The following is a 12,328-nucleotide window of genomic DNA, read 5'->3' on the forward strand; positions in this document are numbered from 1 at the left end:
ATCCGCCTAGAGAGAAATACTACTTAGGTACTTCCAAATTCTTGGATCATATGTTGTATTTTGTTATCATGTACTATTCATTTCTGTTGTGCATTCTGCAGGTCCATGACCTCTTTGCTGAGTGATGACGAAGAGAGATATGTCTCCTCACCTGAGGGTGGTGATAGAGAGATGAGACACAGACCCCACTCGGCACCACTGAGTTCTGTGTTTGGAATCTCTGAGGATTCTGTCTTCAACATGGTCCAGAGAGGCCAGTCGCAGAGTGACATCGTACTGTCGTCCAGTTGGAGTAGACGGGAGAAATACAGACCTGTCAAAATACCAACGGACACCAGGTTTATGATGGGTATTGTAGAGTTGGTAATGAACCTTCTCAACTCCAGATTGGCTGAGCTAATGCGAAGTTTCAGTCAGGGAACTCTAGGTCCGCTGTCTGGTAGTATCTCAGCAAGTCAGCAGTTTGCCCAAGAAATGCTAAGCATGGTGTCTGCTAAGATTATTGCGCACGGCTACAAGTCTCCCCTTGAGTTAGAGAGGGAGCTTGAGGCCATATTGGGTCCTCTGGCTGGACAGGTTATAGTCATCATCATAGATAGCATCTTTAAGGCTAAAGCCAACGGAGGAAACAAGGGACGAGCGACCAGCCCCTTGACCTATTTTCTCACTGCCGTTTCGGCAGAAATACAAAGCCTAGTTGTTCAGAGATCGGCTAGCAGACCGTCCACCAGACTGTCCAACAACGACCCACTGCTGAACATTTCCAAGTCAAAGGTCTTAAGATCAGTTCTGCTCAAAATGGCAGAACTCTTTGGCCAAGGTCCAAGTGAAACCTGTCTAGTTCCAGTAGTCCAGAGTCAGTCCGACAACTCTGTTTGCGACTGGACTCTGAATGCAGGCACCGTTCATCCAAGTCAATTTCTGTCCCACAACAGAATGTCAGAAGTGTCATCCGATGTTGTGGATCTTGTACTTGAGGTTTTTGGGATAACAGGATTTTTGGATAGCAGGAGCTCGTCAAGGCCACAGAGTGCCTGCTCCTACAACTCAGCTAGTGGAGCAATAGATATGAGAGCTCTTGCTGGGGACTTGGTCAGACAGGTGTCTGTCAAACTCAGACCCTTTGTCTCTGAGAGTCAACTCTCCACCATGTCCATGACAGATCTGTCATCTATTTCTGACTCCACCTTGAAGCAGTTGTGTTGTAGCTCTGCTGTTGCTGCAGCAACGGTCTGTCAAGCAATCAAAATGGAGCTCGAGAACCAGAGACCAACCGACCTGTCAGCCAGAGACCTACTATCGTCTCTGGTAGAGAGCATTGAGGACATGGATATTTCTGACATCCTCCAGGGCCCGTCGGCCATTTTGGAGGAGGCTGCTATGATTAAGCACCCAGAGATCTCCACCTCGACAATATACAGGTCTCTGCTTCTCGACTCATCTCTCGCCTCCTCTAACATGGTCACTGAGAGCATTATCTTCAACAGCCCACCCCCATCAGAGGAGAATGTGAGTATTCAGCATGTGCTCCCTGTTGATAAAGTTGACATCCTCCATGGTCAACCAGTGGAGGGGTATATCGTCAAAGCTGAGCAATGCATCACTCAGGTCATTCAGGATGCAGCTGTGACATATACTAGCGTGCTGGATAAAACCGACACTTGTGGGAAACTGTCGGAAGTTCTGTCTGTCTGCGTTTCCGCTGAGAATATTGAGGATGCATCCTCTGATCTATTTGGTGGAATTATTTCCGACCTGCATGAGGTATCTGAGGTCAATAAGACCTCCATGCGTACGAAATCAGGTCGCAAAATGTTCTGGATGGAAGTGAGTTCAGGTTCCCAGAAGATTTATACCAAAACCCTGGACAAACTGAGGAAGCTTTTCACCTCTCACCTTCTCACTGAGGGAAAAAATACTCCTGTGCAAATTGAGTTCTATGACACTGGACTACTTGTAACTGAGACCACTGTGGACGTATCTCCTGTACAGAAGACAGACAGTAATACCTCTTCAATGTCCTCAGCCCACCAGCTCACCCTCGACACCTGCACTAAAGGGGTCATCAAACAGGTGATCTCGGTGCTGAGGGTGGAGACTTCAAAGGCAGTCAAATGCGAGAGCATGTCAAATGCATCCTTCGACTTCAACCAGAAGTTGGACTCTATAATTTCGAAATTGGAGAGCCTCACCATTTCGAGTGACGTGACGTCAGCCAAGATTGCCAGGCTCACGCGATCTCGTAGTGCAGCCAGCAGATCCTCTAACATTTCCATCCAGAGCTTTCACAGTGCTGAGTTCCAAGCTACGGCCAAACTGATTGTGCGTGAGGCCATTCTCAGAGCTGCTAGCGAAGCCAACTGTTCTTTGCCACAGAGCATGACTAGCAGCACCTTCTCACACCATGTGGTTTCTACAACTGAAGATATAGTGAATATGATCATGCAAGACCTTGAAAGTCTATCCCAGTACACAGTGGAGGACGCAGACTCCTTCCCACTAGGAGAGAAAAAGCTGCAGTCCCAGCTCAATCCCAGAGTTGTCTTTGACACCTTATTGGATGCTGCTCAAACCATGTACCACAGAGTAAAGGATAGACTGAACGTCTTTTTGTCTTTTCCACCCGTGTCAGTCACCACAGCCAAAGATGTGCTGGACTCCACCCCTGTGGAGACACTCAGATGCTCAAAGTCTCCTGACACTGCTCTTGTTAAGGACAGGAGCCGCCCTCCGTCTGTGAGAAGTGAGAAGCCATTTTCAAAAGTCAGTTTGACTAAAAGGTCTAAAGCCCTTGTGTCTTCGAGTGGCTCCTCCACAGACCACCATGTAATTGACACATGCAGTGAGGATGTCACTCTGCCTACCAGGAGTATGTCAGTTGTGAGCGACACCAGTTTGAAGAGAACCTCTCCTCTCCATGGTAGTGGATTGAGTGCAAGTTGTGAACCTCTTGTGGCTCTACAAGACGGAACAGTGGCAGTCAGCCAAGAAGGCTTTAGCAAAACTGCAAAGGAGACGCTCAGCTTGATCCTAAATGTGATCAAGTGCAGATTGGCCAACTCTGAGAGTTCATCTGTTGGGCAGAATGCAAGGGAGGAGCGTCTGATAACCACTAACATGTTAGACTCTCTACTGGAGAGCCTTGACCTGTTGCCTGACATGAGTGCTGCCAATGAGATCACAAGGACAGAATGCCATACCTCTAACGCAATGGACAAGACAGGTTCACAGTCAGCGCTTGTGAATCAACAAGAAATAAACATATCTGACACCAGTCTCATAGTGAAAACTATAATGGACACATTGAAGACAGACGACCCAGAGATGACTTCAGCAGAAGAAAATCTGGATAGACTCCTGTCAATTGAAGCCCTTCAAGATGCGTCTGGCAACCTGATCGCAAAGGTCCATGGTCTCATTCAGGAGATAACCATAAGCCGCCAGCTTCAATCCACGACTGGCCACAGAAGCCTCTCTCAACCAGCGCTGCCAAAGCCAGCACTGAGGAAGCTGTCAAAGGACGATGCGTCAGAGCTCGTTTACAGCTTTGCCCAGACTTCTGTTAGCAGACTCCTGGGGCAGTGTTTGGTTAGGCCTATGCCACCCACCGCTGACAGGGTTTTGGATCAGGTCATCAAGTTGATGACAGACATGGTGATGGACAGCCTGACTGATCTGTCCAAGTCTGCAATGGAGGATGGTAAGTGAAAGTACCTCTTCATCTGCATAGGACTTCATTGTAACATGATGCTCACTACATTGCGTTTTATGATGTGAACTTTGCTGTTTGCGTCCAAAATGGCACCTTCTTCCATATTTAGTGCACTACTTTTGACCAGAGCCAGACCCTATGGGCCCAGTTCAAAAGTTGTGCACTATAAAGGGAAGAGAAGGCCTTTTGGGACACAGTGACTGATTTCCATTGTTGCGTCCTCTTCTCCCAGTTATTGTACCCAGGTCGGTCACACCAGCTTGCTCTTCTTACTCAGACACCAGCAATGCCGCAAGTGACATCACTCATGGTATTGTGGCTGACCTTAATGCTACTGAGGAATTCCCTGCCAGGGGCCTTAGCCCGGCTGATGTAAAGGCTGACGGCATGGCCCGCCTTCCCTCTGCCAGGGGGGAAGAGACTAAGAAGAACAGGAAGTGGCATTTCCTACACAAAATTGTCAAGATTCCAAAGATCAGGATTAAGGTAGAGGGCTCAGTGTCTTTAGATTACCTCTGTAAGGCAGGGCTGAAATGTACCCTACAGATTCACTAAACCCCTATTGTCTCTGCATTAGAACAATGCTGTTGTCATTGTCTTTAGGAGGTTGAGTGAGGCCGCTGTAATACAATCCTAATACACATGGGAGAGAGAGTCAATGGATGTGTTCCAAATTGCACCCTATTCCCTATATAGTGCACTACTTTTGACCAGAGCTCGATGGGCCCTCGATGGGTCAAAAGTAGTGCCTTAAGTAGCCAATAGGGTGCCTTTTGGGATCCATGCCATATATTTTACACATGCTCAGTTGTCCTGATGTGTTTTGTCAACAGCTGTTCAAGACAAAGGGGGAACCAAAGAGCCACCCTGAACAGGATTCTCTGCCTACCAAACGTCTCAGAGAGACTCGTATTTCACAGGGTAAGTGATAAGCATCGATAATGTCATATTGATGTATCACCCTATGGCCAGCTTGTTAAAACGGTGACTACAGATACAGGCAGACAGACAGATACACACATTCATTTTCTGATTATGAAATATTATTTTCACAGATGCTGAGTGTGAGGTTCCATCCACTTCCCCACCCAAAGAGGACCTGACAACCACACTGGCCCCTGCTCCCCAGGAGTCCCAGTCCCGTAAACGCCCTCTCATAGTCAGGGTGTTACGAGCTATCTCCAGAGCCGTCTCCAAACCATTCAGAGAAGCTTTTGGGAAGAAGAATTAGCCAAATGCCAGATTTTATTACTATTTTAATCAGAGCCTTTATTTAATAAAACATTACTGCATTGATTTCTGTCTATAGTCGTCTTACTGTTTGTGCAAGATAATGGTACTTCAAACCACATCGTCAAACGTAGTTATAGTGAAGCACTGTTTATGATTATTGATTGTGGAAATCACATTTTAATACAGAAAAGATGTCGTCACATAAAGACAGACATATAGGAGAAAACTCTGTCGACTATTCACATGATCAAGACACAACTAAAGCCATGAATGGATCATATTATTATACCTTGATTTCAACAAGGAACACAGACAGACCAAGGTGTATTTTACAGCTGGGCCCTGCGTAGACATGTTACACATTCAGTTTAGCTACAATGATTAAGAAACTACACAAGACAAACAAGACCATCACAGATAACACATAAATACAGCAGCAGATTGTTACATTTGCACACAGGTTATTCCCCTAACAACACAATAACTTGCATTACCCGAAAGTTACAAGCAATACAGAAATAAAAATCCTCCAATAATTATTTAAAATGGGCAACAGGGGGACAAGAGTCTCAAATTTAAGTTTAGTCTGCAGGCTTTTCCATTGGCAAGGAGCGTAACAGGAAAAGGCAGCCATACCCAACTCTGTGGAAATCGCATGGACCTCAAGTGTAATCCATGCTTGAGACCTGGTTTTAGGAATTCTAATTCTAATATTGATGAGTGATGATAAATAAGATGGTAGTTTATTCAGAAGTGCTTCGTAGACAAACACGAGAACATATTCTCGTCTCATGGACAGCGAAGTCCAACCCACATTTTGATACAAAACACAGTGGTGAGTTCTGTAGCTAGCGTCCGTAATAAACCTAAGTACTCAATGATAAATAGCATCCAGCGATGTAAGTGTGAATGCCATAGCATGCATGTAGATAATATCCCCATAATCTATAACAGACATAAAAGTAGCTTGCACAATTTGTCTTCTATTTGTACAGGACAAACATGTCCTGTCTCTATAGAGGAAGCCTAGCTTGATTTTTAGCCGTTTATAAAGTTCGTCAATATGCATTTTAAAAGACAGTTCATCATCCAACCATATCCCTAAGTATTTATATGCAGAGACCTGATTCATTCGAGAACCATGTAAGCTCTTGTAAGTGCAAGTGTATTTTCAACCAACTTTTTGAACCTATTAAAAATCATAAAATGTGTTTCCTTTGTTTCTTGTTTTAAATGTACATTTTATTTTAACAATTTTAAAACAAGATGAACAGAGAACAGTTGTTACACTTTCTATGAAGCCCATATATATAATGCATACACTCAAGTCATACACTCATAATTACTTAATTACTTAGTGATTGAGTAGGCTACATAGATTTCATGACTAGAAGCTCAAAAGACGAAAACGTCTTTTTTTTGTTGTAAATGTACATTTGCTATGGTAAATGTTAGCAACACCTCCGCAGGATGCACGGGGGATATGGTCACTAGTGTAGCCAGGAGGTGAGGCCTCATTTAACACAGTAAATTCATCAGGCTAAAGCCATGTTTCAGTCAGGCCAATCACATCAAGATTATGATCAGTTCATTGACTATAATTGCCTTTGAAGTAAGGGATCTGACATTAAGTAGCCCTATTTTGAGATGTGAGGTATCATGATCTCTTTCAATAATGACAGGAATGGAGGAGGTCTTTATCTTAGTGAGATTGCTAAGGCGAACACCGCCATGTTTAATTTTGCCCAACCTAGGTCGAGGCACAGACACGGTCTCAATGGAGATAGCTGAGCTGACTACACTGACTGTGCTAGTGGCAGACTGGCTAACAGCCTGCTGCCTGGCCTGCACCCTATTTCATTGTGGAGCTAGAGGAGTTAGAGCCCTGTCTATGTTGGTAGATAAGATGAGAGCACCCCTCCAGCTAGGATGGAGTCCGTCACTCCTCCGCAGGTCAGGCTTGGTCCTGTTTGTGGGTGAGTCCCAGAAAGAGGGCCAATTATCTACAAATTCTATCTTTTGGGAGGGGCAGCCAGAGACAATTACTCGATGCCGACACATCTTTCTAGCTGATTTACACGCTGAAGCTATGTTGGTGGTGATCTCTGACTGTTTCATCCTAACATCGTTGGTGCCGACGTGGATAACAATATCTCTATACTCGCCAGTTTTAGCTTTAGCCAGCACCATCTTCAGATTAGCCTTAACGTCGGTTGCCCTGCCCCCTGGTAAACAGTGTATGATCGCTGGATGATTCGTTTTAAGTCTAATACTGCGGGTAATGGAGTCGCCAATGACTAGAGTTTTCAATTTGTCAGAGCTAATGGTGGGAAGCTTCGGCGTCTCTGACCCCGTAACGGGAGGAGTAGAGACAAGAGAAGGCTCGGCCTTTGACTCCGACTCGCTGCTTAATGGGGAAAACCGGTTGAAAGTTTGTCGGCTGAATGAGCGACACCGGTTGAGCATTCCTACAGCATTTCCCTCCAGAAACCGTGAGAAAGTTGTCCGGCTGCGGGGACCGTGCGAGGGGATTTATACTAACGTTACTATCTGTACTTACTGGTGGCACAGACGCTGTTTCATCCTTTCCTACACTGAAATTACCCTTGCCTAACGATTGCGTCTGAAGCTGGACTTGTAGCACAGCTATCCTCACCGTAAGGCGATCGTTCTCCTGTATGAGTACAGCGACTGCAATTAGAAGGCATCATGTTAATGTTACTACTTAGCGTCGGCTGTTGGAGGTCCTGACGAACCATGTCCAGATAAAGCGTCCGGAGTATGAGGATTCTGTGTTATGCACTATAGCCCGTTACCATATGTGATTTAATATTATCTGCTGTTGGCTTGTGTGGATGTATGTGTTATGCAACATAGCTGACTTGAACCATTGTTAACAGTTTCAGGGCCATGGGCCTTTCTCATGATGGAAAAATACAGAACTGTGCAATGAGTTGGGGGGGGCACATTCAGAACGTAGTGTTGCGAGAACAAACAGTCTTTTGTTAGATAACAGGAGCCAGGTGCCTGCATATTCTACACAGCTACAACGACTGACCGCTGAAGCGCTTAAGGGGCTGGGACCAGAATCTGCGCCATCAATCAATGATAGGCTGGGTGAGTCTAAACCACGCCCAGTCTACTCTGACAGGCCGGCTCGGAAGCAGGAACTGTCAGAGTATATTAAATATCTTTGTCATTAACAAGTCAGTTCTGTTTTGCCCTGCGAGGTGGGACAGAGAGCCCATATATACTAAAATTGCATTTACCACTTATTGCTTAGCTAATAAAAAGCCTCATTGTCATATTTATCCTGATACCAGATTCGAATTGACGCAACCCTGACACAAGTGAAAAAATTGAGGGAAAAAGCAAAAATATAAACGGTAATTAAAAAGTAAAAACCGTAAAGTTGTCATGTAGCAAAGTAGGCAACAAAACACCGCAACACGTAAACAAGTCTGCAAGTTGTGACCGGAAATGGCGTCAAAATGCTGTTGAGGTATCATGTGATGCTACTAGCATAAATGGACCAACACTGAGCACATGTAGCTTAAGTCAATTGGTAATTTAAAACAGGGGTCTGAGTAATATTGCTGGCGCATGGATATAATGCAAAATAAATGTTGCCATCACCCCAGTTACTCAAGTCAGGTCATACACCTCACCTCCAAGTAGGAACCACCAAAACAATACAGAGGACACAAGTATTACAGTTAATGTTTAATTGAGCCAAAACAAGCAAATGCAGTTACACACTGGACTAGAGTACCCATGAACTCTTGCATGTCCCACGTCAGATGTCCATGGCGTCGTCGCCGGACGGGCCGGTCGCAGCTTCAGAGGTGGCGTCGTCGCCGGACGGGCCGGTCGCAGCTCCAGAGGTGGCGTCGTCGCCGGACGGGCCGGTCGCAGCTCCAGAGGTGGCGTCGTCGCCAGACGGGCCGGTCGCAGCTCCAGAGGTGGCGTCGTCGCCAGACGGGCCGGTCGCGCAGAGGTGGCGTCGCAGCTCCAGAGGTGGCGTCGTCGCCAGACGGGCCGGTCGCAGCTCCAGAGGTGGCGTCGTCGCCAGACGGGCCGGTCGCAGCTCCAGAGGTGGCGTCGTCGCCAGACGGGCCGGTCGCAGCTTCAGAGGTGGCGTCGTCGCCAGACGGGCCGGTCGCAGCTTCAGAGGTGGCGTCGGGCGGGCCGGTCGCAGCTCCAGAGGTGGCGTCGTCGCCAGACGGGCCGGTCGCAGCTTCAGAGGTGGCGTCGTCGCCAGACGGGCCGGTCGCAGCTTCAGAGGTGGCGTCGTCGCCAGACGGGCCGGTCGCGCAGCGTTCAGAGGTGGCGTCGTCGCCAGACGGGCCGGTCGCAGCTTCAGAGGTGGCGTCGTCGCCAGACGGGCCGGTCGCAGCTTCAGAGGTGGCGTCGTCGCCAGACGGGCCGGTCGCAGCTTCAGAGGTGGCGTCGTCGCCAGACGGGCCGGTCGCAGCCAGAGGTGGCGTCGTCGCCAGACGGGCCGGTCGCAGCTTCAGAGGTGGCGTCGTCGCCAGACGGGCCGGTCGCAGTCCAGAGGTGGCGTCGTCGCCAGACGGGCCGGTCGCAGCTTCAGAGGTGGCGTCGTCGGCCGGTCGCAGCTTCAGAGGTGGCGTCGTCGCCAGACGGGCCGGTCGCAGCTTCAGAGGTGGCGTCGTCGCCAGACGGGCCGGTCGCAGCTTCAGAGGTGGCGTCGTCGCCAGACGGGCCGGTCGCAGCTTCAGAGGTGGCGTCGTCGCCAGACGGGCCGGTCGCAGCTTCAGAGGTGGCGTCGTCGCCAGACGGGCCGGTCGCAGCTTCAGAGGTGGCGTCGTCGCCAGACGGGCCGGTCGCAGCTTCAGAGGTGGCGTCGTCGCCAGACGGGCCGGTCGCAGCTTCAGAGGTGGCGTCGTCGCCAGACGGGCCGGTCGCAGCTTCAGAGGTGGCGTCGTCGCCAGACGGGCCGGTCGCAGCTTCAGAGGTGGCGTCGTCGCCAGACGGGCCGGTCGCAGCTTCAGAGGTGGCGTCGTCGCCAGACGGGCCGGTCGCAGCTTCAGAGGTGGCGTCGTCGCCAGACGGGCCGGTCGCAGCTTCAGAGGTGGCGTCGTCGCCAGACGGGCCGGTCGCAGCTTCAGAGGTGGCGTCGTCCGAGGACACGCGCCTCAGCTTCTCCTCAGAGGACAGGGCATCATTTGCCGGAGAGCTACCATGGTTTGGAGAAGCTTGGGATTCTACTTCATTGGTCTCTAAATACTCTTGAGAAAAAACAAAAGGAACAGTTGGGTATTCTACAGCAACACATCTGTTCTACACGGTCTAGGCCAAATTGCTAATCGAATTTTGAGCAACATGAACCCAACAGTTTTCAAAGTATATGTTTCAGGCCGTACCTTCTCTGGCTTGTTTAGCGTCAGACCCTATGGATCGGAGCAAGGCCAGGGCATGCACAATGGAGACGTCATTTGATGACAGCTCTGAAAAATGTAGGTTAAGGTTTGACAACATTATTTAGACTGAGTTACTCTATGCTGTTGAATGAGTGTCAAACACAGCAGCACCATAGACAGTGACAAAGAACATAGCTAGAAGGGTTTGGAAAGAAACACTTACCTCCAAGTCTCCTCTGCAGAGAGACTTGATCTTGCTTCTGGGACTTTCCAACAGGGTAACAAGAAACTGAGGAGAAAGTGTTGACAGAAGTTGAGTTCACACAAAATAGCTACATATATTAATAGCAGTGAAGAATAAAAGATGACCAACGCGGAAGATACAGACAGTCAAATATTAATACCCAACTTATAAAGTTAAGCATATTTACCAAACAAATCCCTTAAACATTAGTGAACCAACCTTTGACAACCCCCACAGTCATCACAACGAGCAGCAATTCTCTCACACCTCCCATGATGATGAAAATAGTCTGTGTTATCAACAGGTAATGTCTTCCCATGGCCTGTATGAGGGTTATATAGGCCACTAATGACCGTTTACCTGACAAACATGGCTTAACGATCAATAAACAAGCTTGATTGAGTTGTTACGTTCAGATAGAAATAGACCATGTAGAACATATGTTGATTCTTATCAAGTTGGTGGGCAGGCAATCTTTTCTACTCCATATATTGCATTTATATCTGTAATGATTAACCCTAATGGTCTCAGATCAGCAGTAGAAAGAAGTATTCCTAATTATTTTAGGTGTAATCTTCAAAGATATTAGGGGGAAATAAAAAAACAATGCTCCTGGGAAATGGGTAGGCCTCCACCTATAGTCCTTCACAGTTTTACAGCTGTGATATATTTATTTATTTACATAGATCAAATACATAAATAAATATGTTAGCTGTAGGTAGCGTTGAGATAAAATTCCCATATTCTATTGCTACTAACATAAATCCTAATATATCATGTTTTCCTCATTTGCTCTGTAGGAGGTTTGTCATATGAAGGACATTCAAGTGGATGTGACCCCTAACCTGCAATAGGGGCTCAGTGAGGTGACAGACATCCTGTAATGGATCTCCAGCTAGTGTCTGAGGACCTGGAGAAGGCTGTGTCTACAGCTGTGGGGCAGGACAAGCATGGTATGAAGGATTTTATTGTTATGGATAGTCATCTCCAATCTGTTCAAATATCACTGTTGTTGATAACACACATTACCAAAATGATTCACACTTGTCTTCCTATTTCCACATAATCTGTCATGGTTCCCCACCCCAACAGGGCATAAAACCAACCTCTCTTTATTGCTACTGCTAATACACCCAAATCCAACAGCGTTTGAGTATCTTTTTGCTTTTCTTCTAACCCTGAATGGCAACATTTTATCCTAGTACACAAGCATGTCACTTTATCCATCCACACCCACTCTACTGCCGACTTTCACCCTCTCGTTACAGGTATAGCAGGTAACCAACCCCACCCGGGTCTTACCCCCTAGGACTTACCCTTTGCAGGTACCTGCCTGCTTGGGCTTACCTTCCGGGACTCACCCTATTCTTATAGTACAAGCAGGAACCAACCTACTCGGGATTTACCCCCTAGGAGTTACCCTCTACAGGTTTGGGTTTACCTTCCGGGACTTACCATATACCACAAAGCTACGACCGGTCGTAATACAATGGGACTACTGAATAAGCTCAGGCTTTCTAGGTTCGTACCCTATAATTGGTTCAGCCTACGACTCTCATCTCCCCAAGATGTCAGAATTAGTGATAACGGGTGTAGGAACTTTGCTTACCTTGTTTCTGTTTCACTGTTTCTTAATCTCTAGTTCGACCGCAAATCGCGGTGAACCCTGCTCGCAGTGCCAACTGTTAGGTTCTAATTCTCAGAGTAAAAACTCGACGGACACTATGAATGCTTGAACCAAGTTTATTCTTCCCA

At 47.4% G+C, this 12,328-nt stretch overlaps 1 protein-coding gene and 1 pseudogene across 1 annotated transcript; one reads left to right on the plus strand and one right to left on the minus strand.

The window, feature by feature from the left end:
* The first annotated feature begins 2,410 nt into the window (after positions 1-2,410).
* On the plus strand, positions 2,411-5,192 carry LOC139396234 (serine-rich adhesin for platelets-like). The gene is made up of 4 exons (XM_071143379.1): positions 2,411-3,700; positions 3,945-4,198; positions 4,546-4,633; positions 4,768-5,192. The coding sequence occupies exons 1-4, from the start codon at positions 2,437-2,439 to the stop codon at positions 4,941-4,943; spliced, it is 1,782 nt and encodes a 593-aa protein (XP_070999480.1). The 5' UTR covers positions 2,411-2,436; the 3' UTR covers positions 4,944-5,192.
* A 3,549-nt stretch (positions 5,193-8,741) lies between these two features.
* LOC139396233 (polysialoglycoprotein-like) lies at positions 8,742-10,913 on the minus strand (annotated as a pseudogene).
* Positions 10,914-12,328: the final 1,415 nt, after the last annotated feature.

The sequence above is a fragment of the Oncorhynchus clarkii genome, unplaced genomic scaffold (assembly GCF_045791955.1).
Source record: "Oncorhynchus clarkii lewisi isolate Uvic-CL-2024 unplaced genomic scaffold, UVic_Ocla_1.0 unplaced_contig_2937_pilon_pilon, whole genome shotgun sequence".
Lineage (NCBI taxonomy): Eukaryota > Metazoa > Chordata > Actinopteri > Salmoniformes > Salmonidae > Oncorhynchus > Oncorhynchus clarkii.

Excerpts from the sequence above, each read along its gene's own strand:
- LOC139396234 (XM_071143379.1), top strand. The coding sequence starts at position 2,437 with ATGATCATGCAAGACCTTGAAAGTCTATCCCAGTACACAGTGGAGGAC. Across the intron at positions 4,199-4,545 it reads TTCCAAAGATCAGGATTAAG|CTGTTCAAGACAAAGGGGGA; the intron begins GTAGAGGGCTCA and ends TTTTGTCAACAG. Across the intron at positions 4,634-4,767 it reads AGAGACTCGTATTTCACAGG|ATGCTGAGTGTGAGGTTCCA; the intron begins GTAAGTGATAAG and ends TTATTTTCACAG.